This window comes from Dermacentor variabilis, chromosome 7, assembly GCF_050947875.1.
Source record: "Dermacentor variabilis isolate Ectoservices chromosome 7, ASM5094787v1, whole genome shotgun sequence".
NCBI classification, from domain to species: Eukaryota; Metazoa; Arthropoda; class Arachnida; order Ixodida; family Ixodidae; genus Dermacentor; species Dermacentor variabilis.
Window position 1 is genome coordinate 143,283,838 of NC_134574.1, and position 25,962 is coordinate 143,309,799.

The 25,962-nt window shown below is 45.1% G+C and overlaps 1 protein-coding gene across 3 annotated transcripts in view; it reads left to right on the plus strand.

The window, feature by feature from the left end:
* The window catches only part of LOC142588050 (ribosomal protein S6 kinase alpha-5-like), a 298,656-nt gene extending 273,053 nt beyond the window's left edge, over window positions 1-25,603 (plus strand). For 2 of the 3 annotated variants that reach the window (XM_075699488.1, XM_075699489.1), the window contains exons 7-15: window positions 2,081-2,140; window positions 3,862-4,012; window positions 5,985-6,146; window positions 6,399-6,518; window positions 10,113-10,189; window positions 13,391-13,535; window positions 15,055-15,225; window positions 19,097-19,309; window positions 20,430-25,603. In XM_075699488.1, the coding sequence (XP_075555603.1) occupies window positions 2,081-2,140; window positions 3,862-4,012; window positions 5,985-6,146; window positions 6,399-6,518; window positions 10,113-10,189; window positions 13,391-13,535; window positions 15,055-15,225; window positions 19,097-19,309; window positions 20,430-21,503 (2,173 nt within the window). In that variant the 3' untranslated portion in view covers window positions 21,504-25,603. The remainder of the gene's footprint in view (window positions 1-2,080; window positions 2,141-3,861; window positions 4,013-5,984; window positions 6,147-6,398; window positions 6,519-10,112; window positions 10,190-13,390; window positions 13,536-15,054; window positions 15,226-19,096; window positions 19,310-20,429) is intronic. The other variant, XM_075699490.1, reaches the window with a different exon arrangement.
* The last annotated feature ends 359 nt before the right edge of the window (window positions 25,604-25,962 follow it).

Here is a 25,962-nt window from a genome sequence, read left to right on the forward strand (position 1 = left end):
GTTATGTGGGAATGACGCAATATTTGAAGCAATATTGACATATCTTAGACTGGAAGTTGTCTCATTCACAGCCTTTAAATTGCACATCATTAGTTGACAGGCAAGTGGACATGCCACTGGCACCCACCCATTCTCTGAGGCCATGCCCAGGAGCTGTACTCTTTTGCAATTGTGTGGGTTCTGTGTCATTTCCAGCAAGCATCAATGACAGCAAGTGGTAATTAGCCTTCAGTATTAAAATTGCCTATTTCTTTATGATGCATCCAATCATATTTCAAATGCAAGGTTTAGCATAGAGGCTGGTCTCTGTCGGCAATATCTGAAACTAGGTTTTTTTTCCATGTGGTTTAAGTTTCCTTTACTGAAGAGCACTCTTCAATCAAGCGATTCCGTTTTGAACATTGGTAGGATCAGTTAATTTGAAGACAATATATAGCGAACTTGCATTAATTCAAACGTGAATAGTTCAAAATTACATTTAGCTTTCGAACAGACTGGAACAGGACATGTCATTGGATGAGTTATTGATCATGTCACAGTGGAACATGTTGAGCACTGATGAAAGACCAGAAACGAGAAAGACAACTAAGTAGCGCTACAGAGACAAGTGTTCCCTTGTTTATCTTCTTTGTGATGTTTTATTCGTACTAGCCATGTTACATTTGGACTTCAGCACCCTGTTGATCCTTATGCATCTTCATTGCATTTCGAAGCAGTTTGTTTTTAACAAATTAGTTTATTAAAATGCTTGCCGCAACAATACCTTGATTTGGGTGAGTTGGTTCGTCTTGACGGCATTCATAAAACAGTGCTAAGGACGAGGACGGAAAGGACACATATAACAAGGACAGGTTTTGCAATGCCGAGGTACACTACTAGTAAAGACTAATTGGAGAGCATTCTTTAAGCATAAATAGTTGAAATACGCCTGCATTTTATAGGGTTCCTGTGTGTGTCGACAGGCATTCCTATAGAAAGGTTGCTACCAACCAGTTCTCCACAAATATTTCTGATTATTATGTGCATACGCTTGTACAACCTTTATTGCCCTGTATCCACATTCGAACATGACCAAGTCTGCACGTGTCTGCATATAAAAGCCACAATTTTGTTTTGAACCATACCTTGTTTAGCTGACAGCTCATACAAAAACCTGTAGTCCCCAAGTGTTAGAGTTTATCTAAGTTGACTGCATTCAGTGATTCATTTTAATGCGGTCTTCAAGACCGCATTGGGTCTTGTGTGTGTTGAAACACACAGAGTCGCAGGCAAGCAAGAAATACCTTCTTTACTTTGAAACGAAATAAAATGCCTTAATGAGCTTTGTTTGTCAGTCACAAGTTTTGACAGTGGACTGAAGAACTGGGTTTGTCATCTGTGCACGAAAAGTTAAGCTCTCACGGTCATCCCATACAAAAGAGTGCATTCTGAAGAGGACCTAGTCCTAACAATTGCGGCATGACAGTCCTGTCCTACTCATTTCAGTGAGCACACATATTCAAACAGAAGCTTGCATTTCTTGTTCAGTAGTGAATATACTTTTTGATTCAGTGCTATCCGCCTACCAGTTCCAAAAGATGTTGCAGGAGTAAGCGATGTCACTTGGCACATAGACATAGTGCATAATATTTTTATAATCGGAAGGGGCACTGTCTTGCTTGCGTAAGAAAGGGAAAAAAAGAAAAAAAAGCTAAGTTTTTTTTTTAACCTGTTGCCATCAGTGAAGACGGCTAATGTTGTCATTACACCACCGTGGTGGCTCTGGCAGTGGCTATGGCTTTCTGCTGGTGAACATGTGGTTGCGGGCTCCATTCATGGCTTCGACGACCACATTTCGATGGCAGCACGGTGCCAGAATGCTTGTGTACTTAGATTTAGGTGCATGTTGAAGAACCCTAGGTTGTAAAAATTTAACTGGAGCTCCCCATTACGGCATCCCTCATAGCTTGTGTGCTGCTTTATGACAATTAACCCCATCTTTTGATTTGATGTACGTGAGTGACAAAATCCACCAGATGGCTAATGCCAGTGTGAAGCAACAGAGAACCAGAGTGTATACCACGATTGAAACCCATTTCAGACTTGCGTCTCCTGAAAAACCTGAGGAAGAGGGGAGCCTTTCAACAGACGTGTTAATTAGGTGAGCAGGTAGCAGTTGGTATTAGAGTTACTTACGTGCGGCCTACGAGAGCAGAGTCGCGCAAAGGTCCACCATCTTGCATGCACAATGAGCCATTGCTTTAGGGGAAGCCACATGTCATGTTGGCAGGAGGCAAACTCGGCCGCAACATAACGATTGTGGGCCAACCTGCGCTAACCCCCGTGGCCTACCCACTTCATCTGGGACGTTCAAGGCCCACTTTATTACTAACCTGCGCATATGAGCTATGGCAGTTATTCAACATCTTTGGAACGAATAGAAATATCCTGTTACATGTACTGAAACATTCCCTAGCGCTGGATCTTTTGTTGCGCATGGACTGGTGGCGCCATCTGATGAAAGACATGCCAACCAGAAGCCCTGAACCAGTTCAAAATGCAGAGAAAAAAATGTTTGTCATCTGATTGTTGCATGCAAAAAAGAAAGGAAAATTAACTTTCCAAGGAAGTTGCCTGGACATTATTCATAAATAAAAGAGCCAAAACTGTGGTGACCCAGTGGCGCTGCCATTTCCAACTTTATCTGTGCCGTAATTGTGACTTCTCCCTGTTGCGTGGTTGCTTTTGGAATCACATGCCTGTATTTTACGAATAAGGGCGCGAGTGGCAAATGGAAAACAGGTATACAGCTCTGGCTCACTGAAAGGAGACATATACAGTAACTTTAGTTGGCATGTTTTGAGGCAATGGCATGCTTGTGACCTGTGGAATAATTTTTACTGCTTAATTCAAGTTTCGTTTAGCATGCCCACAGCTGAAACTTCTTGAAAAAAAGGTCCTCGTGAGATACACTCCTTTGCCATCGACCACGGAGTAAGACATTTAGGAGGTGAAACTCCCGTCAGCGCGAGCGAGCGCGGGTGACCAGATAAGGTCACAATTGTTGTATGCGCCGACGGGACCGTATACAGTGGCGGCGCCATGCGGCGCGTCGTAGAAGGCGCAGCGAAAAAAATAAAAAATGCAGCGCCCGGGCAGGCGGCTTCGGCGCGCTCTCAACGGCGGTAATTTCTTTCCAGGCCGCCAGGCGCCGCCAGCACGATAACGGCTCCGCGGGCATGTGACTTTTTCTGGTCGCCGCAAACAGCGGAGTTTCCACTCCTAAATGTTTCTTGCTCCGTGCTATCGACTAAGAACCTTCTTTTGAAAATAAACTTTTCGGCTCGCCATGGGTTTTCTGTCTGAAGTTGAACAAAGGGCAGTGTGCTACGGTAAGCCCTGCCACATAAAGTTGATCGTTTTTTGCAACCAGCATTAAAATTGAAAACCGGGAGAATCGGGGAGCACTAATTGTGCTGCGACAGTGCTACGCAGACAAAGGCGAGAGGTGTACAACTCTTTTTGTAACTTCGTAGCTTTTGTCTTCATCTGTGTAGCGCTACCACACCACTATGCCTGCGTCTTCGTGTATCTTCTGTCTTCTTTTGTCTTCGTATCTGTAGAGCAGGCACTGCACCATGCCTGTACCTTCCTGTATCTTCTTATCCATAGCACTGCCACACCACCATGCCTGTACCTTGCAATCTTTTGTCTTCATATCTGTAGTAATGTCACACCACCACAGCTGTGTCTTCCTGTATCTTATTATCCTTTGTCTTATCCATAGTCTTGCTCGCCGCTATGCCTCTCTACCAATATACTGCAACCGGGTACAGAACTAATGAGAAATTTTTCATGTGAATGCCTTTTCATTACTTCCAGGAGGATACTAAAGAGCCAGCCACCGATACCAGACAGCATCTCTGGTGACATCAGGGACTTCATCCAGAAGCTCTTAATCAAGGACCCGAGGAAAAGGCTTGGAGGTGGGCTCGATGATGCCCTTGAAATAAAGAGACACAGGTTTTTCAAGGTTTGTGTAGCCGAATTTCTATTTTTGAATATTCTGCAGAGACATATGAAATGTGCAGCTGTCAGTGGAAGTGTCCAAGCTTTACCAGCTGTCTTACGTGAGCAATGTAATGTATTGTTCTTTCTTGATGTTGTGTGCGACAAATTTGTATAGAGTCTACCCTTAGCCTTATTTTCACATTGAAGCACCTGAACCATGATGTGCATATCACGCTTCATTACATGCATTTTGCAGGTTCTTGAGAGGTGTTATCAAATCTGAAACCTCTTTTCCTATAATTTTTTTAAATTGTTATGAATAACCTCTATTTATGCCTTTTCAAATATTTTTCAAGTATGAATACTATTGGTGTTGCAAAAATGCAATTTCTCTTCACCAAACAGAGGTACGAAAACAATAAGGAAGCAGCAAATAATGTTTAAGAAAATTATGCTTTATGGTCAACTAAATTCTCAAGTACAACACTTCTGCTTGACGGTACCACAACTGCAGTTATTAAATGCTGTCTTTAAGAAAGGATAGTTGCTCGACATGTTTGAAGGGCAGCGACATCCTCCTGCATGTCAGTGTTCCTTCAGACACTGAAAAGAGCTGCTCGCTGGATGCGCTAGTGTCTGGTATCGGCAGGTATCTCTTAGCAAGCCGAGTGGGCACCGTGCGTGTACCGCCACTCTCACGGACCTTCTCTTTGGCCCAAAATTTTGTTATACGCATACCGGTATCTTTCAACCTGTGCTCGCGGCAGTGAAAATTGCTGCAGGTTGACAAGCTTATCAAAGTGCAGTAAAGCACTGCTGGTGCTTATGTCTACCTGACCCGACACTATCGGCTCAAGTACCCATACTATGCTGAGTCTTCATGCATCTGGACAACACGAGCCACTAGGTGGAAGCCTCTGTGTGCATCTGGCCAAGTGCCTAAAAACACGGTTTCCAAATTGCAAATTTGACTTCGTAGTAAGCTTGGCAATGTTTTTAGACCCTTGTTCTAAAGTACTAGTGGCATACCACCAGGATGCTTCAATGGGAAACTTGATCAAGAACCTGGCTTCCACAGGGCTGACGTGGCAGCCTTCCACGGAAGCTTTCGTTGTTGATCTGGGTTCCTTCGTGTAGAAGCTTTCCTTGCATCTTATAAAAGTCAAGTTCTTAATCCAGTTTCTCATTGAAGCATCCTGGTAGTACGCAACTGCTAATTTAGAACAAGGGTCTGAAAACGTTGCCCAGCTTGCTACTTAGTCAAATTTGCAATTTAGAAACCATGTTTTTAGGCATTTGGCCAGATTAGTAGCAGATAGAGGTCTCCACCTGGCGGCTGGTAGTGTCGGGTAGACATAACCACCAGCAGAGACCACGCGACAGTGCCCCCCCTTACTTTTGATATGGATCACTGCACGGGATTTATGCACCACCGCATGGCAGTTATGCTCCACCGCTATACATGCTGCATGCTTCGCCGCATAACAAATTTGTGCTGCGGTGAAGCTAATTTAAAAAACTGACAACAGCAATTCTTATAGGCTTAGAATATCCGGAATAGTAAAAGTGTCTTTTGAATCGAACATATTCGAAGTTTGGAATATTCTTGCGTGACTACTTTATAGACTTAGTGACAACCTAAGAATTGAGTACAAGCTCAGCCCACAAAACCACACCGCACTGGCCCTCTGTGCCTCACCGATCCAAAACATAGTTCTCAAGAGACACTGATATTGAATGAAGTTCACTTCTGCCATGAGATCATGGAAATGAATTAATGTTATTTGCCGGCACATCTACACAAATTTTCTTTGAGTTTGGCAGCAGTGTATTTTCCACAGCAGTCTTAGGTTTTCACGGACCACGTACATAGCAGTTCACTGCTCATGTGGTAGTTGAGCTCAGGATCTCAATATTTTCGTTTCTGTGACTGCTCTGTCGTCCAATTGGCTTAGGCTAGCATGCAGTGAAATCAAGATTGTCATCACTTACAGTGCTTAGACTGGGAGGACCTCGCAACAAAAAGGATTGCAGCGCCTTTTGTTCCTAAGATTGCTGGCGAACTGGACGTGAGCAACTTTGCAGAAGAGTTCACTTCCATGGTTCCTGCCGACTCGCCAGCACTGGCGCCCATCAGCGATGACAAAGTGTTCAAGGTGAGCTTCCTATCTGTGAATCTGAAAACGTTTTGGTGCGAATGCTGCCACTGCGATTTCTCCAACTAGAGTCTTTTTCACTTCAGCGCACTCACTTATTCTTGCTCCTAAGCTCTTTGAGTGGCTTGTGCCTATGTAGCTTATGAATGTTATTCTGTCATTACAAGTCTGCATCTTTCCAACGCCACATACCTTGACTTGAACTGCATCGCCGAACATTCTCTTCAAGCTCTGAAATTTTCATTGCTGCAGGGTTACTCCTACGTCGCTCCATCTGTGCTGTTCAGCGACAACATCCTCACCGACGAGCTCCTTGGTTGCCCCAGCGAGAGCCGGCCGAACATATCACAGCTGCTTGCTGCAAAGTTCAAGGTGAGCCGCCAGTTTAGTTATATGCCATTCTCGCCTCACTTCCAGAGAATTCCTCATCATTGTCACAATTGATGTCCGCCATTGGCGAGTGCCACTCTGAGCATTTTCCGATTCACCCCTGTCTTGCTTCAGTTGGCTACACTAATTTCACGACAGCACCCATTCTTCAGCTGCCCTTGACTACACTTCCTTTGCATTGTCATCTCTTCTGTTGTTCTTAATGGACTACCAGTTATCGTCTCTACGCATTATGTGGCCTGGCCAACTACATTTCATCCTACTGGAGAATTATTCTGCACCAAATGCAGTGAAACATGACTATACTGAATTGGATTAATCGAATCATACCTTATGGTGTATTGAACAATTTCTTAACACTGTGGAGCTGCAGTAAGAACGCAAAGCAGTATGCATGGTATGCATTACCAATAAACTCTTAATGAATCTAGACGATGAGTCGATCACTTTCCTGACGGATCATTTCACCGAGTTGTGGAGAAAGGGAGACTATCCGGAGGAATGGAAGATAGCTAACACCATCCTCATACCAAAACCGGGCAAACCACTCCATCTGGATAACCTACGTCCAATATCGCTTACATCGTGCATAGGCAAAGCTATGGAACACGTTATTCTTAATAGACTCACTAGATACGTCGAGCAAAATGACCTACTCCCGTATAACATGATCGGTTTCCGGCCCGGACTATCGACTCAGGACGCCATGCTCCTGATCAAACACCAGCTCATACACGTTAGCCCGGTGCACGCGAGAGCGATTCTGGGACTAGACGTCGAAAAAGCTTTTGATCGCATAGAGCACAAGGCCATCCTCGAGGTCCTGTCCGAGCTGGGGTTGGGCGAGAGGCTATACAGTGTAGTCAAGGCGTTTCTGGGCGGTAGGCAAGCGAGCCTCACGCTAGGTGAACTAAAATCGAAGGTGATGAACCTGGGAAACAGGGGCACCCCGCAAGGGGCCGTACTTTCGCCCATGCTATTTAATCTAGCAATGACCAGAGTCGCGAGGAAACTGGAGAGTTTAGAAGGTATCCACTTTGCAATATACGCCGATGATATAACCATATGGAGCGCCAACGGTAACGTAGGGCAAACGGAGACCAGACTGCAGGAGAGCATACACGCCGTGGAAAGCACGCTAGGCGAGATGGGACTCAACTGTTCGGCGGCAAAGTCGGAGCTTTTGGTCCTAAAACATCGACGCAGGGGTCGCAGACCCAGGGGCTACGTCCCCGGGGACGAACCCAAGATTATGTTACGCTGTCACGACGGATCCGCGATCAGGCAGGTGGAAAATATTAAAGTTTTAGGCTTCCACATAGCAGCGGGAGGTACCAACATGAATGCCATTCAACACATTTCAAACAAGACGGACCAAGTCATCAGATTACTAAGGAGAATAAGCAACAGACACAGAGGCCTGGGTGAGGACAGCGCTCTAAGGCTAGTGCACGCCTTCGCTCTATGTCACTTCACCTACGTGGCAGGTCTATTTAAATGGTCGCAGGCCGAGCTGAACAAGCTAAACACTCTGATCAGAAAGTTAGTGAAGGCTACCCTAGGTATACCCATCAGCACCTCGAACGTGAAGCTCATGAACCTAGGCGTGCACAATACGATAGAAGAGATGGCGGAAGCGCAACAGATGGCGCAGCAGGAAAGACTGACGAAAACGCGAGCGGGCAGGCTTATACTCAAAGCGATAGGGACAGACGCAAATAGATCGATGAACCCGAAGGAATCCGAGGTAGAATTGAGCGGGCAACTTAGAGACGCGATCAGAACCACCCCCCTCCCGAGAAATATGCACCCGGAACACAACGTTAGCAGGAGAAAAGCGAGAGCGAAAGCTTTGTTGAAAGAAATTGAACAGCTAGGACAACAGGCGGCCCTTGTAGACGCTGCCTGGGTCCAAGGCAAAGAGGCCTACACCGCCGTGGTGGTCGACAGCCGGGGCGAGGTACGGGACGCCGTCACCATCTTCACTAAGGATTCCACGGTGGCGGAGCAAGCCGCGATTGCTCTAGCCATCAGGAACCGTAAATGGTCTTTCATCTATAGCGATTCCAAAGCAGCAATTAAGAGCTTTGACAAAGGCTATGTAGCTGGGACTGCGGCTAAAATTATCGACAAGGTCGAAACTATCAAAACAGAAATCCGATGGTTTCCTGCACATATGGGACAAGTGGACGAGACTCGGCCCAACCTCAACGAGGTGACGAACGACCTGGCACGAGGACTTGCTTGCCGTGCCGGTCAGAACCGAACCGACGCCCACTACCATTCCGGGGAACATAAAGATCAGTTACTAACTTACAACGACATCACTAAATATTACTACTTGGGGCGTAGGCAATTCCCTCTGCCACACGTAAAATTGAACAGGGCTCAGGCAGTGACGCTACGTTTACTGCAAACCGGGACGTACCCCACTCCGTATTTCATAAATAAAATTCACCCCGAAAGAGAAATTAGGCAAGAATGTAACGTATGCGCTGGCATCATTGACATCAGACACATGCTGGCGAGCTGTCCCGCGACTCTCGCCGACCCGGAAGAAAAATGGCTTTACTGGCACAAGTTGATAACAAGCTCTTCATATCAAGATCAGCTACGGGCTGTCCAGAGGGTCCATGATGACGCCATAAGGCTCGGCCTGGCGGTGCCGACGTGGACGCGGCCCGCCTCGGTCTGAAAATACCGGGCTTCAGGACACTAATAAAGTTTTGTGAATGAATGAATGAATGGACAGACTGAACCCTGTGCAACAGCCAGTAGTCCTGAAAGCCCACTTTCCCTTGTGGCTGCAATGAAATGAAAAACTGGCTGACCACGTTGTTTCTTCTGAGATGCGTGTTGTGAATGGATTTCCAGAGCCATAGCTGTGCACCAAGGTGTGCTGCGTCAACAGCCTCTCTCGAGAAAAAAACATGTATTTTGGGTCAGCGTGATGCAAGCATGTTTGTGCATTATTTAACGGGCACATGATCTCATGACGTTGGAAAAATCCCTGGTAAAATCACGTTTCTTTTGTGGGAGAGGTGGGTGGGTCTACAAGAGAGGGTTTGAAATTTCCACATCATGTGCTCACGGCGTCGTAGCTTTTGACAGCATCTGCCTGGTGCTGGTTAACTGTGAGTAATCAAGCGTTGCTTTGCATTTGAATGTAAGCAAAGGCTCGTAGGACCAACTTCCACGAGCTTTCGGGGGCTAATGCTTGTGTGGTGCTCCAACTGCCTCACATGTATTTTGCCTGCTGGCCCTTAAAGCAGTAATAAATAAAATGAAGTGAAACTTTTCCTGTGCGAAAATGCCTCAAATGTACGAGGGTATCATGAAATCCATGACGTCTTCCTTCTGTGGCTGGTGTCACAGTTTGATTGCTAAATTCAAGAAAGGAAGCTATGACCTGAATTTTTTTTAGAATCACAACCAGCCTTTTTTCTGGCCTAAAAACAATGCAAATTAAGTTTTGAAGCAATACCGGTGCAAATCTAGCTCAATTTGTTGTTTCTTGTCTTTCGTGCCGCCTTGAATGTGAAATCATGCGAGTCCTATTTCCTTCACATATTACAGAACTCTGCATTCTTCCAAAACTATGACCTCATCGCACGAGAAGGTATTTTGGGCGATGGAAGCTACTCAGTCTGCAGGTGAGTTTGGTGCATATCTGTGTTTGTATACATATTGCATTTATGGGAGCTTTAAATGGGGTGCTGACACAATGTTTTCGAGTTTTCTTTCTTATATGTTTTGTTGCTTTAAGTAAAAAAATAAATAGTTAGAAATATCAGGTCAGTATCTCTTTAAACTTAAAGGAACCCTGAAATGATTTTGATGATTTTGTACAAACGTAATGAATCATTAGGGTAAGTTCTCTGATCATTAATCAACACATCTAAGTGCTCCGTGTTAAGCCTGTCATTTATTATGAGGTTTTAGATGTACATCGCTACCGATCGCAGCACGCCACTCAGCTGAATTTTCAGTGGCCCCTGAACATTTGAGGAAAAGTGCCCTAATGACGCTAGTAGAGGGCAAGTTATCCAATTGGCTGCCCAAGGCACGTCATCAGTGATTTTTCCAACATTGTGCTGAAAAAATGTTGTTTGTAACAGTTGGAATGTTAGTTAACTTGTTTCTACAAAGAGAAAGTTACAGAAAGAGAATGCACAAGGACAATTTTTCACTACACTTGCCACTTCTGGCACAAAGCAAGTGTCATCTGCTTGTGTTACAACGTGCTTCGTGTTGATGAGAGCTTCACGGTTAGTGTTGATCTCGATCATTCTTCTTGCGATCACCATGGTTCGCCCTTGTTACTTTGTGGGCTGCAAACGTAGCGACTGGCAATATGTCAAGCTGCGACATTGTGTACCTTTGCAAGGCAGCAGACTAGCAGAGTGGCTGCTAGTCTGCTGTCGCTCTCTGTTGCTATCTGTGGCTAGACTGTCGCTATCTGATCGGCGCCAGGATTTGCACATTTGCGGCCGTCACTTTGCGCTGGAGGACCACTACCACAATAGTGTTTTGCCTGTGCGGTATGGTATTCGGGTAAACACAAGCACAAGCGGACTAGGCCTGGCCATTTCACCATGCCGTTCCAAGGGATAAGCAGAGGCGCAAATGTGAATGATCTGCAAGGTGCAGCCACCTAGTAGTACAGAGCTCAACCAAGCACAGTAGCAGTAACAAAGTGTGTTCTGCTTTGCTGCTGGTGTAAATTTTTTGCAGGAGTGTAATCGTGACCACGTTTTTCTAACTGTTTAAAATGTTTTACTCTTGGTTAGAGAAATATTAGCTCTCTGTTTGGCTGGTTCAGCTCTGTGCCACCAGGTGGCTGGACCGTGCACACCGATCAGGCTGCTCACGTACATCTACGCTAAAGGTCCTTCATCAGCTTGAGTTTATGCTTCCACCAATCCATTGAAATGCCCAGCTTGCCTGTGATTACTGAAATACCAGACACACTCGGTGCTGCGACAGAATGCTTGCAACGCACGCTGCTTCGATAACTCTCGCTTGGGGTGGACTGCCAGGCAGTTGGCGGAGAGGTTGGAGAGGCTTCGCACGCTCGCTCCTAGACAACCGTAAGTAGACGACACGACGTGTCATCATGACACAGCGCCAGTGAAGGTGGAGCTTAGCCCCAATAACTCGGTGAACAAGTTGAGGAGAAAATGCATGGCTATGAAGGAGGGTAACTTGTAATCGTTCGTAGCTTTCTTAATATGAGACACTTCACACAAAATATGGTGCAAATGATTAACTGTAGTTGTACCCTACGCATCTACAGAATTAGTCCAAACCGTTTCAGGGGCCCTTTAATTGCACAGTGTGAAGGAATGATTGGCGTAAAATGCCTATGGCATTTCACTGCAAGTTTGGCAATTCATTGTAAGCCCTGTGCTAAACCTAGTAATCAAACTTAATTAGTAAATATAGTTAATCATGGTATGATGATTATCACAAGTTCTGATTACTGTCAGTGCCATAAATATTGGCCAGCAAAAGTAACCAACTTGTCTGGAATTTCTTGCTTCTGATAATAAAATATCGTCATCGTTGAAACATCCCTGCGCAAATGAAAAGAACAGTAAGTTCTCGTTTTAATGAAATTGCCTTATCTAAAATATTGCATTACTCAAAGTTCTTCACGGTACCAACTGCTGCACACACATATTAGAGCAATCTGAGTTGATGTACAGTTGCACCGGACTCCGCTTAGTACAAAGTCTGAGGCGAGAAAGCTGTATGGGACTGCATGGTGCAGCATATGCAAAGACCCTTTACTTTTCCTTATGTCAACCAGGGAGGCAAAGGGCATTGTGAAACCCACTCTGGTGCATTGGGGCAGCTCATTAGGACTGTGCCTCACAACACAACTGACAGATGAGACAGCTGTTCAGGGGCCTCAGCAGAACCTCATCAGGGTTGTGTTGCCACAACCCATTTGTTTATTATTGTTTTTTTAAATATGCCAATGGCTTCAAAGAGACATTACATAAGAGGTGGGCATATGAAAGGCCGAATTGATGATGCTGATGTTACAAGAATGAATCCAAATACTCTATGGCAGGTCTAAGGCGCACAGTATTGCTCATAAGTGCAGGTTACCTCGAAGGGTCATTCTAGTCTTGGGTAGTTCGGAGAAAACAATGACTGTGGTAACATAGTGGTGTGCGCTTGTGGCCGGATCACGGTGTTCGAATGGACTGTACGATGAAAACAATGCTTTTGCACAATTTATCTGTCACCATGCAAGTGACACACATGACTAGCACACTTGACAATCTGCTCATTTAACCAGCTGGCAGTCATGTGATATGGGTTGAAAGAATATGTGATAGAGACAGATGTGAAAATGCAACGAGAGGCAAGGGCAGACAATTGTAGTTTAGATTTTAGTAAGGATACCATGGGGGGGGGGCTTTGTTTTAATGTACATTTTACATGCTTCAGTGCTATTGGAATACCCTTCTTATGTTACTACGGCTCATTTAGGGCCTTGATACCTTTAATGCAATACTGTATAAAGCAAAGCTCCTTGCCTGTCTCGACTTCGTTATAATGACACATTAGTGTACGTCTTTCAAGTGTTTATTGTTGCCACAGGAGATAGAAAGTGATTCAAGACTTTTTCAATGAACTGCACCGATTTTTCTTTCTTTTTTTTCCTTACTCGTACAACAATTACATACCCAACCCCTCTGTAACGACCTCTGGGATTTGAGGGTACTTTAAATATGAATGTTGTGAGCGACCAGACATGTTTCGAGGAGATTTCAGAAATGCTTTTCGCATCATTTGCGCAGTAGTGTGTAGTGTACTGAGCCACTGACTGCACCTTGCAGGAAGTGCATCAACAAGAAGACGGGCCTTGCCTACGCTGTCAAAATTGTGAGTCGCCGCATTGACACCACCCAGGAAGTGCAGCTTCTCAAGATGTGCCAGGGACACACCAACGTTGTGCAGTTTGTGGAGGCCTTCCAGGATGAGGTGAGTGGTACACAACACGCACACACAAAAAAAAGGAAGGACAGGAAAAGAGCGCAACAGAAGCGCCGAGTATCAGCTGAGTTTCATTTAGAGAAACATGCTTTCTTTTAGACCTCGCTGGCTGCTCGTGCTCTAATTTAATTGTACACAAAACAAGGCAGAAAAAACGAAGGACCAGAAAGAAAAAATCTAATTGGACATCAGGTGCTTCGTGCATAATTTCATTGTTGGCATTCAGTTTTTTTATAATAGAGTACAGAGTGCAGCTATGGAAATTCTGCATCATGAAAAGCAGCTAAAGGCTGCCTTTTGTACGATTTCCCTGATTTTCTGATGCAATGAGTTTTGCAAGGTTTGCTATGGTAACTCACCATTATGCTTGTAAGAAACTGGCACCCGTATGCTTGTATAAAACCTGCAGGAATAATACTGCCAAGCCTCAAAGCAGCATAAATAATTCACTATAGAAAATTGGGCAGTTTCGTCCTTCGGACAAAGCATTGAAAGCACTAGCAAGTTTCAGTGTTGCGCTGAAACTCCTTAGACGGTGCTGTAAGAATAAACGGGGGCGACATGCTGGTGTGACAAAGCACGTGGGGCAATTGCTTCTGTGCAGCAGAAACGGCACCCTTGGCAGCTGTTAGGCATTTCATAAGGTTGCCGTGATGAGGAGCATTGCCGCTGGTGTTGCAAGTGTCACTCCTCAATGGTGCACGAGATAGAAGGACAACCGTCAGCATTTGTAGCTTAAAGTACATTGTCCGTACATACAGTACGGACAGTGTAGCTTAAGTACGGCTAAGTACACTGCCTGTAAAGCACATGCTTGTGCTTGTGCACACAATGCTCATGCCAGCAGTGCAAGATGGAACGCCAACCTAATTATGCTGTGGAGCTGATTAAGTGGAATGTGAAATGTAGACTTCAATCTACTTGGAACGTCTCTAGAGACCTCCGAATCCTTCCACATTTGGGTGAACCATGCCGCGATTACAGTGACAGCACGGCGGCAGTAGCGCCGATGGTGTGAACATTTAATTGTGCATTTAAGTGGACATTTATTTGCTATGGCAATGATGCTCGTTTCTGTGAATCAGTTTCAGTTTCAGCACCCAGCATGCATATGTGGCATGACGTTGACAATATGTTGGTTTACTCTGTTCGTGCAATTGCTGTGGCTGCCACATGCTAGCACAGCAAAAAGAAACAAGCACAGCACTCTTGTTTACTTTTGTATGAGCAACGTCATGATACCTGTTCTTATTGCAATGCAACATCACCAAATTTTGCTCTATGCCACGATGTCACAATAATGTTTATGCCATCAAGACCAACCTTAGTATCAAATTTAAAGAGCTTACCAGTATTTACAGCCCTCAATACTTTCAATCTGCCACCCTTTTATGTATGGGAAGCGTATGGTAGAGCTTCTAAAATTTCTAAAATGCTTGTCGGTACTACTCGTTCTAAGTTGCGGTGCTCGGGTATAATATTCTTGTTTCCTAATGTCTTTCTGCAGGCACACACCTACATCGTTCTCGAGCTGCTGACGGGCGGGGAGCTCCTCGATAGGATACGCAGGCGGGCACGCTTTACGGAGAGCGAGGCATGCCGCATCTTTCGTCGCCTCGTCTCCGCTGTGCACTTCATGCACTCTCGGGGCGTCGTGCATCGAGACCTCAAGCCAGAGGTGAGTTTTTCGCACTTATCTGCACTGAAGCTGCAATCACCGTGAAACAATTAATAAGGCTTCAGCTGTGGCTAGTTCGTTTTATGACACTCATTCATTCAGTCACTTGATTTACGCTCAACACTCATGAACTCCTTCACTCGGCTTGAAGCAATGTGGAGGACAAGAGTGAACAACTGCGCAACTGCTAAGCGTTTATTGTTCACAAGTGTATGTCAAAAATATCAGACAAGTAGGGGCTGCAACTAGGGTAGCAGAAAATGCGTGAAAAAAATAAATAAAGAGTAAGATTGACAGTTTCGGTCTCGTGATGACAAAGATGGCTTTGTCTAGGTTTCACAAATGAACTTGAAGGCTGCTTCCCCCAGCGCTACAGATGGTCTGCTCACATGATTTCCCCAGTTGTTTTTAATGAGAAGCATCCTTTGTCTCATTCTTGGCAATTCGCGAAAGGTAGGTAGCTAGCTAGGTTCCCGTCTCGCCTCGCTTTAGTAAAGAGAAAATAATGTGCAACCAACGGTGGAATCGAACCGCTGCCGTTGAGCACGGCAGCCCGGTGCTTTAACCATTAGGCTACGATCGCATGCATACTTTTCTCGTTCCAAAGTCAGCCAGCTCTTTGAAATGCTCAGTGGAAGTGCTCAGCTCCTTGAAGTACTCTGAGGCACTGCATTTGTTGGTTCTGCACTTGTTGCAGAACCGGCTAACAGATTGCTGCAGGGTAGGGATATCACTTCGCATACCGTTACTTGGTTCCCGGCGCACATGGGGACAGTGGAGGGAGCCCCGCGTAACCTCAACGAGGTGGCGCACAGGGAGGCACGAGGATTAGTGTGCCGTGTACTCCCTGAAGGGGCTGGATCTCCCGCTCCTGAGTACAGGGACCAACTGTTAACCTACAACGAAATCGCCAAGCACTATTACTTAGGACGCAGGGCATTCCCGTTGCCACATCCTAAATTAAGTAGGCCGCAGGCGGTTACATTAAGGCTTCTGCAGACACGGACGTACCCTAACCCGGTCATCATGAATAAAATTAATCCGGACTGCGGGGTTTCAGTCTACTGTAGTCAGTGTGGGGGTTTGCTCGATTTACAACACATGCTGTGGCGCTGCTTGGCGTTGGCCGGTGATGGTTCTCGAGGTGAACAGTGGTGGCAGCGAATGCTGCACAGTGAAGTGCTGGCGGACCAACTCAGGGCTGTCCAGAGGGCCCGTGTGCTGGCAGAGGGGCTCGGCCTCTCTGTACCGACGTGGGAGCGGCCCGCATCAGTCCCAGACTGATCCCTCAGGACCTAAATAAAGTTCTTCATACCATACCATACTGCATTAGACTGGCACCATCCCCAGGACCCCAGCCCACTTTCCTCGATACTTTCCTTGTAAGATGCTACGTAGAATTAGTACCGCGCTCATGATAACCAACCCAAGTTCATTGTACCAACTTCGTGATCAGCCAGCTTAATCATGCTTTAAAATTTTTTCACTGGAGTATAATTGCCATTGCCGTTTTAGCATACAACACATCACATAGACATAGGTATGTATGATCGCATAACACGTAGCCGCTTATGACATCACAATGTGTGTTACTTTTGTTTTTGCTTGTCCACTATCTATGTAGAAACCAACCAATTGCTATGCCATAAGCTTGCATTGAACAGCTGGCTTGGAAATGGTGCTATAACCGGCAAACGATCGTCTTCAATGCAGTCGTCATCGTGCTGCTGCTGTCACAGACACATATGCTCGTGATGCACACACACAACTACTCAGTTTACACAAACGCATTGGTCCACTTGGTATCGCATTGCGGAATCCCGAACAACGCTAGATAGCTAGGCAACTGCAAAATGCTTCACGTAACATCGATTCCTACAGTGCGTGGGATCTGCAAAACCTGCAAAGGTTGCAGGATTTCTCCTGCCTTCTTCTAAGAGCAACGAACCACTCTTCTTTTTTCTTCTTTTTCTTCAATGATAGGATCACAGCCAGACCGTATGCAGTGTGCTTCCAAATTCCCCTGTGACTGGAGCATTTCTTTCAATACCTCTGCTCTTTTGACCTGTTGTTGTGGCAGCTGACAAATTCATTTCACTTTTCTCTTTAAAGACTCAAAGGCATTTTATCATTCCAGGTGGCAATGTTATGTATGAGGATATAAAAAACACAACACAAAAGATAGGGGAAAAATTCACGTGAGGTACAGAGATTGTGTAAGGTGGGTAATTTCTGGAGCAAGAACAGAACAAGGAAAGAAGGGAAGGGCGGAGGCAAAGAAAAAAGTATACTTGAGAAGCCAAGGCTTCTTAAATATACTAATAAGGTAATTGTTACCTAACTTTTCCCAGAATTATTTATGGTTGGCATTTGAAACTGTTTTCTGGAAGGCTGTTCCAGCAGATTTTGAGTCTGGAAGAATGAGGTGTTTACTGCAGACATTTGGGTGATGTTGTAAACTATAGGAAGACTGGCTTAAGGAAGGTGTTCATAGGTGTGATAAAATTCCTGAAGTGTGGGTGGTTAAAAAAGAATTAAACAAGAGTTGCAGAGTTGTTTATCATTATCCTTCTTAGTGTTGTCTTTCGTGTGGGAACCAATGTGATGCGATAGAAAGATTGACGTCTTTATTATTGTTCAGACAGCAAGACTGCCAGATCTGCTAGAACAGATAGTCTGTTCTGGCTATCTTTACTTTAACCCCATTCTGCATCAGTTGACGCAATTCCATATGCCTGCAAATCTCCTAATCTCCATTGCATTATCTGATCTTCTGACGTGCTTGACGGTGTTTTCTGTTACCTTGGCATGTCATTGTGTTGCTCTAGAAGACAACTGGTTATCACCCTATGCATTCCATAAACTACCTTACTCCACTTCTTGATCTCTACTGTAATATTGTCTACCTATAGTTGGCTCTCTAATCCATGCGACCTTTTCCATCATCCGTTTTGCAATGCTTACCTTCCATACGAGCTTATTTATATATTTATTGCACAAATTCGGTTTGAATAAAGCTGGGGTTGGCTATGTTAAAAAAAATGAGATGTAATGGAGCAGTAAGAAAAACTACGAATCTATGCCCATTTTGACATTAATTAGGAATCCAGCCTTTGTCAGCAATAATGAACCCACTAGCAGCAGGAGCACTGTGATTTCTGGTTGTGCCATGTTGCACCTAGGAAAATCACAGCACTACATAGTTTCAGAGGGTGAGTATTCACATCCGTTTCCACAGCTTTTGAGCAGTAGAGATGTAACTGTAGGCAAGGAATATGAACTGTGTTCATGCACATGGTGGCCTTATTTATTTTGACAAAAACTGCACACATGTTGCTTGAGTGAGGCTTACCTGCTCTGGCTTACTCGCAGATCCCAGTGGCTATGACGTTGTGCTGCTCAACTTGAGGTCACGGGTTCCATCCCAACCACTCTGGTCGCACTGACGGAGGCGGCTTGCAAAAACGCTTGAGCACACTTTGATTTAGGTGCACGTTAAGCAACTCCAGGTGGTCAAATTTAATCCGAAGTCTCCCATTATGGTAGGCGTCACAATCAGATCCTGCTTTTGGCACACAGAACTCCAGAATTCTTTTTTAAGGATTCAAGTGTGCTACTCGGGTAGTGTTTGAGTTGAGAGCTAGAATCTGCCCACTGGGGCATCAATTACCACCGGCGTCGTGAGTGAAGACTTGAGGTTGCCTTGTCTATTGCAACTGGCACCGCATTGATCATACATCAAGGTACTGCCCTTGCACAGGGATCACTGAGACTGATTCCAGGGTTCTCGTCTGCACTGCGAACAACCATATTCCTCACTGCAATGCTGGTTCAGCTAATCATGTGAATACATTTTTGTTCCACTTTGCAGAATCTGCTGTTCACGGACAGCTCAGAGAATGCCACCATCAAGGTGGTGGACTTTGGCTTTGCACGGCTGAAACCTCAGGACAATCAGCTCATGAAGACACCCTGCTTCACGCTAAACTATGCTGCTCCGGAAGTCTTGAGGCAGGCCAGCCCAGGCAACATCGCTGCAGGCTACAGCGAGTCCTGCGACCTTTGGAGCCTTGGCGTCATTCTGGTACGCACCTCTTCTTTTGATAACTGTGGTACCTTTCTTTTAGCCCTGACGTAGCCTACATTTTCGTCGGCTACACTTCAAAACTAGCTACAAGACACAGTCTCCATAGTTGCTTTAAATCGTAGGTCAGCACAGTAAGTGGATACTCACACTCACTCACCAATATTTTTTTGGGGTACGGTACTCAACTCACTGATGTTCACTCATCTTTGTTGGCACCCACTCGCGCTGCCACTCTCACTTGCATTCATCCTTGCTTTAATTCACGTACCAGCACACACACCTGCATCAACTCGTACCCACCAGCCCTTACTCACGTTCATACTAGTGTCCACTAACACTCGGCGACAGCCACTCGCATCATTCATACACACGTCGAACCCACAGTCACTGATATTCATTGATGCTTACTACTCACATTAACCGGCACTCATTCCCAGTCATTCGTAGGTCCAGTCCCGTCTTTTGTGACTCACCCGCACTCTATCCGAAAACTGATTCAATATGGAGCAAGCAAGAGTCAATGTTCCCTTGAGTGAGTGTGCTGTCCTATGCTTTCAGGTACCCGCACGAAGTTATTCAAATGATTCTTCGACACTCATAAGAAGTGTGAAGCACTAACAGATAAAGAAGTGTAGTGATGGTGTGTTTGTTTGAATGTCTTTTCTGCTGTCAGCCCGCTGGCACGCCCACGTCACACCAGATGAGAATGTTGCATGTTTAGTCAAGGCACATTTTTCTGTGTAAACAACAGCAGAGGTACCCAAGAACTGCGCTAGAGAACTTCCATTACTGTACACCTTTTGTGTTGTGCTGACTTTCATTAACAGTAAAGTACAAGAGGTCACCGCTATTTGGTGTGCATCTCGTGAATGCAGAGTTAATGCTCTTGCTCTCTATGTCTTCCTTCTGATCCCTGTATTTCCCCGACTCCTGTAATGGGTGGCAAACCGGACGTGTGTCTGACTAACCTAGCAACTTTTCCTTTCTTTGTGCCCTTTCTCTCACGTTAATGAGGTACTAATTAGCCATGACTTAGAACTTTTCCTTTCTTTGTGCCCTTTCTCTCACGTTAATGAGGTATACTAATCAACCATGACTTTTTCTTCTTTGTATGCAGTACACAATGCTGTCTGGGCGGGCACCTTTTCAAACGCCAAGTCGCAATGCCAGCGCTGCTGCACTGATGCAGCGGATCCGTGAAGGCGAGTTCAGCTTCAATGGCCCCCAGTGGGAGCCTGTCTCGGACCAAGCCAAGGACGTCATCCGCGGCCTGCTCACCGTTGAAGCGCCACGCCGTCTGACCATGGCCGAGCTCCGTGCGCATCCGTGGGTGCACTCTCGAAGTAGCCACTGGTCGGCCTCCCTCATGACACCAGACGTCCTCAGCTCATCATCCTCACCGCGCGCTGCTGAATCAGCCGTGCGGGCAACCTTTGACGCTTTCCACCTCGCCACCCGTGGCGGCTTTCGCTTGCTCGACGTCTCTGCCGCGCCCCTGGCTCAGCGCCGAAGGCTCAAACGCAACTCCGCAGATGTGCGGAGCGATTCTTCAGTCTCGACAAGCAGCGGGAGCTCCTTCACGTCTACGTCGTCTTCCTCCTCGTCTGCGTCGCTCAGCTCGGCCGCAGCGGCTTCGACGCGTTCGCTGGGCTTTGTGCCGGCACGCGAGGACTCAGCTCGGAGCGTGGACAGCGTCTTCACGTATCCGGAGACCAAGGTTGCAGCCTACCTTTCCACACTTCCCGATGTGGTTGAGAGGCCCAGCGAGTCTGGGATCACTGACGACATTGAGACCATGACCGTAGACCTCGCCACCACTGGTCTGGCTGCACCCTCGGTCAACTCCAGCAAGCCGGAAACTCCCACTTTGCCGGCCACAGTGGCCACGGACTTGCCAGAAAGCCTGCAAGGCAAGGAAGCTAGGGTTGCTGCATTCTCACTGCCAACGATACCAGAGGCAGCTGAAACATCTGACGACAGCCGAGCCGAGGTCATGGCCAGCACAGAACAAGCACTGCTTGATCCCGAAGGCCCCATTACGCGCTCTCGGAGGAAGAGGCCCTCACCGCAAGATAGAACGACAGTTCCAGCAAGTTTTTCAGATGACGGGTCTGAAAAGAGTGAACCAAACACTAAGAAGTCAAAAAAGCGGTCGCCACAGAAGTCGTCTCCAAGCCGGAAACAACGGTAGCACAGGCCTAGAAACCTAGCCATTTTAACATTGTTCACACATTCATAGCTTCAGTGGCAGAAGGGTGTAGTGTAATAGTGTTTCTGGCTTCATTTTTTTCATTGTAAATTACATTAAAGTCATTGCATTGATGTTTTAATGAAATGGGAACACATAAAATGAAACTATAGGGTATTTATAATAAAGGCATTGAATGTGTTCCCTTCGACAATGTCAACCATGCTGAACTCATGTTTCAAAGTGGTTTTTATTAAGTTATTTCCTTGCAACAGAGTGGTAGCGCATATGTGGTGGCCGCTGGAATGCGCCTAGAAAGTGTGATGTGAAGGCATGCTGCAAAAAAAGAATTGAAGTCACTGGAATGACTGGACTGCAGAATTTGCAGCAGGATTGCAAGCGGAATCGACGCGCTGAAATGATCGTTTATAAATTTTGGAATGCGCCTATGGAGTAAATGAGCTTCTGCCGGATTCTGACATCTCGTCGTTAATGATGGAAGCTGCAGTGCCGAGCAAGCCCACGTTGTCACGCGCAAGTTTCCATGTCATTCTCAGCGGATACAGTACAGCAACGATGTGAAAGACTACTGCATTCGCTGCAAAACACGACAAGCCGATTTCGTTTGGCTGACAACTAACACTGCATGTTGAAGGGAAAAAAAAAAAGGAAGAGAAGCAAGCATGATGAGCATACAAGCATAGTACTACATTCAAGAACTTACAAGATGCTCTTAATTGTGAGAAAGCAATTTAAACATAGCTATACTCTTTAAAGCATAGAAATGAGTGGTGATTTAGGAGCTTTTATTACAGCCAATTTTGCCTACATCTATTTATCGTTACGGCAGTTATTTTTGTCTGTTCTTATAGGGCTGTCTATTACTCAAGATTGTGACTAAGTGTTGGTTATAATTGTTATCTGCGGGTTTCTGCGAAACCACCTTGCATGGTTTTTATTCCATTACGAGTGTCGACGTGTAATACCTTGCCATTGTTGCTTGTTAGCCACATGTTAGTCTGCCTCATTCATTCCTGTACAGTTCATCAATGAGTTGTGATCATCAGCTGTGAATCTTGCCATCGTGTCTGTAAAAATTTGTTCTAATCAGTAAAGCGGAGCTTTTGAGCTAGCCATGTGTCACCACATATAGAAAGCAATAGTGTACACTTGATAATTTGTTTAATATTGAAGCTGTCCCCAGATTTGCTCCGAATGGCTTATTTGGCATTTCATTTTTTTTTGTCTCTTAGCAATGCATTGCTGGTTTTTTCTCTCGACAATGATTTTAACAAGCGCTCTTGCAGAATTGCGTTAGCTATCTCTGGGATGCCTTTTGCAGCACTGAAAATCTGTGACGATTCACCTGCTGTCTGTTTAGGTACTGTTTTGCTAGAGAAGGTTGTTTTGATGCTTCACCAAGTTTAGGTGCTGTTTCTCATGGTGATACAAAGGTAGAGGGAAAATGACTGCACACTTGTGCTCATCCCGTTCTCGATATTCTTGTTGGATTTGCACACATGCTGCAGCGACGCCGAGTTACATAGCCGAGAAGGTATTTTTGGATACAGAAATGGCCTTTAAATATTTACATCTGCCGCACAAGCTAACACAAAGTGGCCTTGTTCATGCGTGCCAATCTGCTGCATCGTTCATGAATTGACAGGCAGTTACTGCTGTAGCCGTTTCTTGCTCCACATAAGTGATGAGGCCGACACACCACGGGATAAGTTGAGGCTCTGGAGTCACCACTGCCTATCGTTCTACACCCCACACATATGTCGCTTGTAGCTTGTATGGTTAGCTGAACAATGCCTTGCCTAGGTGCTGACATTATAATGGGGTTGCCACCATTATTTTGCAACTACCAGCTGCCAGAAGTCAGGCAAGGAAAACATTGCTAGACACATTTTTAGGATGTTTTAAGAAATTTGAACATTGCAAAAAAATAATAATAATAAAGAATAAAGTTGTGATAAATTTTGTACACTTGAAAAACACAATGCTCTGTGAGTCCTTTATTAAGTGCAAAGCCAGGATGAAACAGTACACAAAAGACTGTAAATAACACGCACTGCTACTGAGGATATTGCAGAGTAAAGCTATGGGTTTGAAGTTTTCATCTGGTTAGCGGCAATTCACTCAGTCAAGCTTGTCTTTTTGTTACTCTGTCAATCTCATGGATGTTCTCGTGACGTAAGTTTTCAGTTGTTCATCCGAAGAGTGTGGAGCAAAATCCAGCTAATACATGCCGGTCGAGCGAGCAACAGCTGTTCTCTGCGAAAGAACGGCTGAGCTGGGAAAAACTATAAAAAGTGGCAGGCCCCATAATGGTATCCAAAGAGATGAAATTCTTAGGGCCTTTGGCGTTTTTCTCCCTTGGGGGATAAAATGTACTTGTTTCATTATCACCGTGTTAATTTATGCACTGGTGACTAAGAGATGCGATTCTTGTGAAAGTAATGTGAAAAAAAAAGTGATATACTTGGTGCGGATTCGCACCAATCGTACTTGTTTTTAGATATATTTGTCCAATGAAGAGGTGCTGTCATGACTTGCTGACAGCTTTCATAACAAAGCACTCATGTACATCACCTGCGTGCCAACTATCGGCGTGAAGCTGCCTCTTAGGAAACCATTATCGAATTGCTGTTGACACTTATCATCTAAGAGCAATCACTTCAAATTGCTGTGCCGATTTTCTCATAGAAAAACAATCTGTATTCTCATAATTATGTATGTTCTTCCACATGACTTGTATAGTGTGGAATCGGTACAGAGTTCATATGATAACCACACAAATAATACGGATAACCTACGGAATTGTGAAACTGTGCGTCAAACTTTCGGCAGAGTCTGCACAGACAAAGACAAATCAGTGAGATTCACGATGATGGCCTGAAGCTAGAGCCCATGAGCAGAGCCTGAGAAGTTACAGGGGAACAGAAAATATTTTTGTACTGCAGCAGTGGTTGGCTGTGATCGTCTTAATGCGAGGCTGGAATGTACAGTGAAACAATGCCTGCTTTGGTAAGTGACTTCGCGACAGCCCTGGGATGGACAGTGCCCGACAATTGCGCATGTGCAGAGATGTTGCTGCAGGCACTTGCGCGTAGGATGAAGAATCGTCAGTCACTGTAACAAGCATGACTCTTAAAACTTATCATATAAGCCAGTAGGCCTGCCTTGCCTTAACAGACAAGAACAAACAGTTTTTCTTAGAAAGACAGCTAGTCACAAAATGGCGTGTGTACTTTTTACGCTCGACGAGTTTCATCATGACAATGCCCTGTGGGGACACCTTGTGCGGCAGTGATTGCGACCGGACAATGTCAGGCCAGTTTCTTCCCGGCACGCTGCTTTCAGGAAAGCGGACGTGCAGAGTAGGTTTCTGTTGCGATGAGGGTGGAAAGATGTATGCTTGCTGCTGTGTTACTAGTCCATTCATCAAACCTTTGTGATAGCTTGTCCAGGCATAAGATATAATATTGCACTGCGTGTGTTTGTGTGTGTGTTCCACATCATACCTCTGTAAGCATGGTTATTTTTGCAAACTAATCAGAGTTGTCTGCACTAACTTGCACAAACAGGATGCTCATACAGATGTACATCTCCATAGAATCTCTATGCCTCTGGTGTATATTTTTTTTTCTGGGCAGTTGTTTAAACGTGTACAGTAGAGCTATCAGTTTATGTATGTTGACCATTCCTGAAGATATGCGAGTGCAAGTTGTAACATAAACAGGTGCATGCAAGGTGTTATATATATTGTTAAAAAGAAGGCAGCACGACTCTACGAAAGCATGTAAATAGTTATTGCACTGGCTTTTTTATTACTGCTATATTGTTCAGAATCCATCTAGATGACTTAGCCAGGGTGCAGTGCAAATGTTAATGCGCAAGTCTTTCGAACACATAGCGTTGTCTTATTTGCCTCAACGGCACGAACATAATGCACAATTCTTGTGACGACGCAGCATTATGTTGGTTGCCTCACCGTGTTTTTCTCTTCATGTGCTCTTGTGCTTCCAGTATGTTTCAAGAAAGTGATGTGCAGTGACATTAATATGTTGGGTTGCAAAATAAATGTGATTTCTCAGTTATTTCCTGTTTCTTGTGTCATGCTTTGGCTGCTCTCGGAACAGAGCTAACACACATTGAGCCACTCGAATGCCTGGATGGACAAAAAATTTGATAGTTTTTCTGACCTGTTAGTTTGTGGTTCTCAGATTTTTTACCGTTGCGGATTTCTAAACTTCTTCACGGGGACGACTATAAAAATGCTTACAGAGCTGTCTGGTTATAACAATTGCACATGTAGCAATATATCATATGGATTGATCTGTAAGTTCAACAACATCAAGTTTTGCATCATCTCTGTGCTAAGGCACGCTTCATAGAATGGTGCGATTAGCAGTGCATATATATGGCATAAATTGCAAAACTCTGGCTTTAAGAAAGG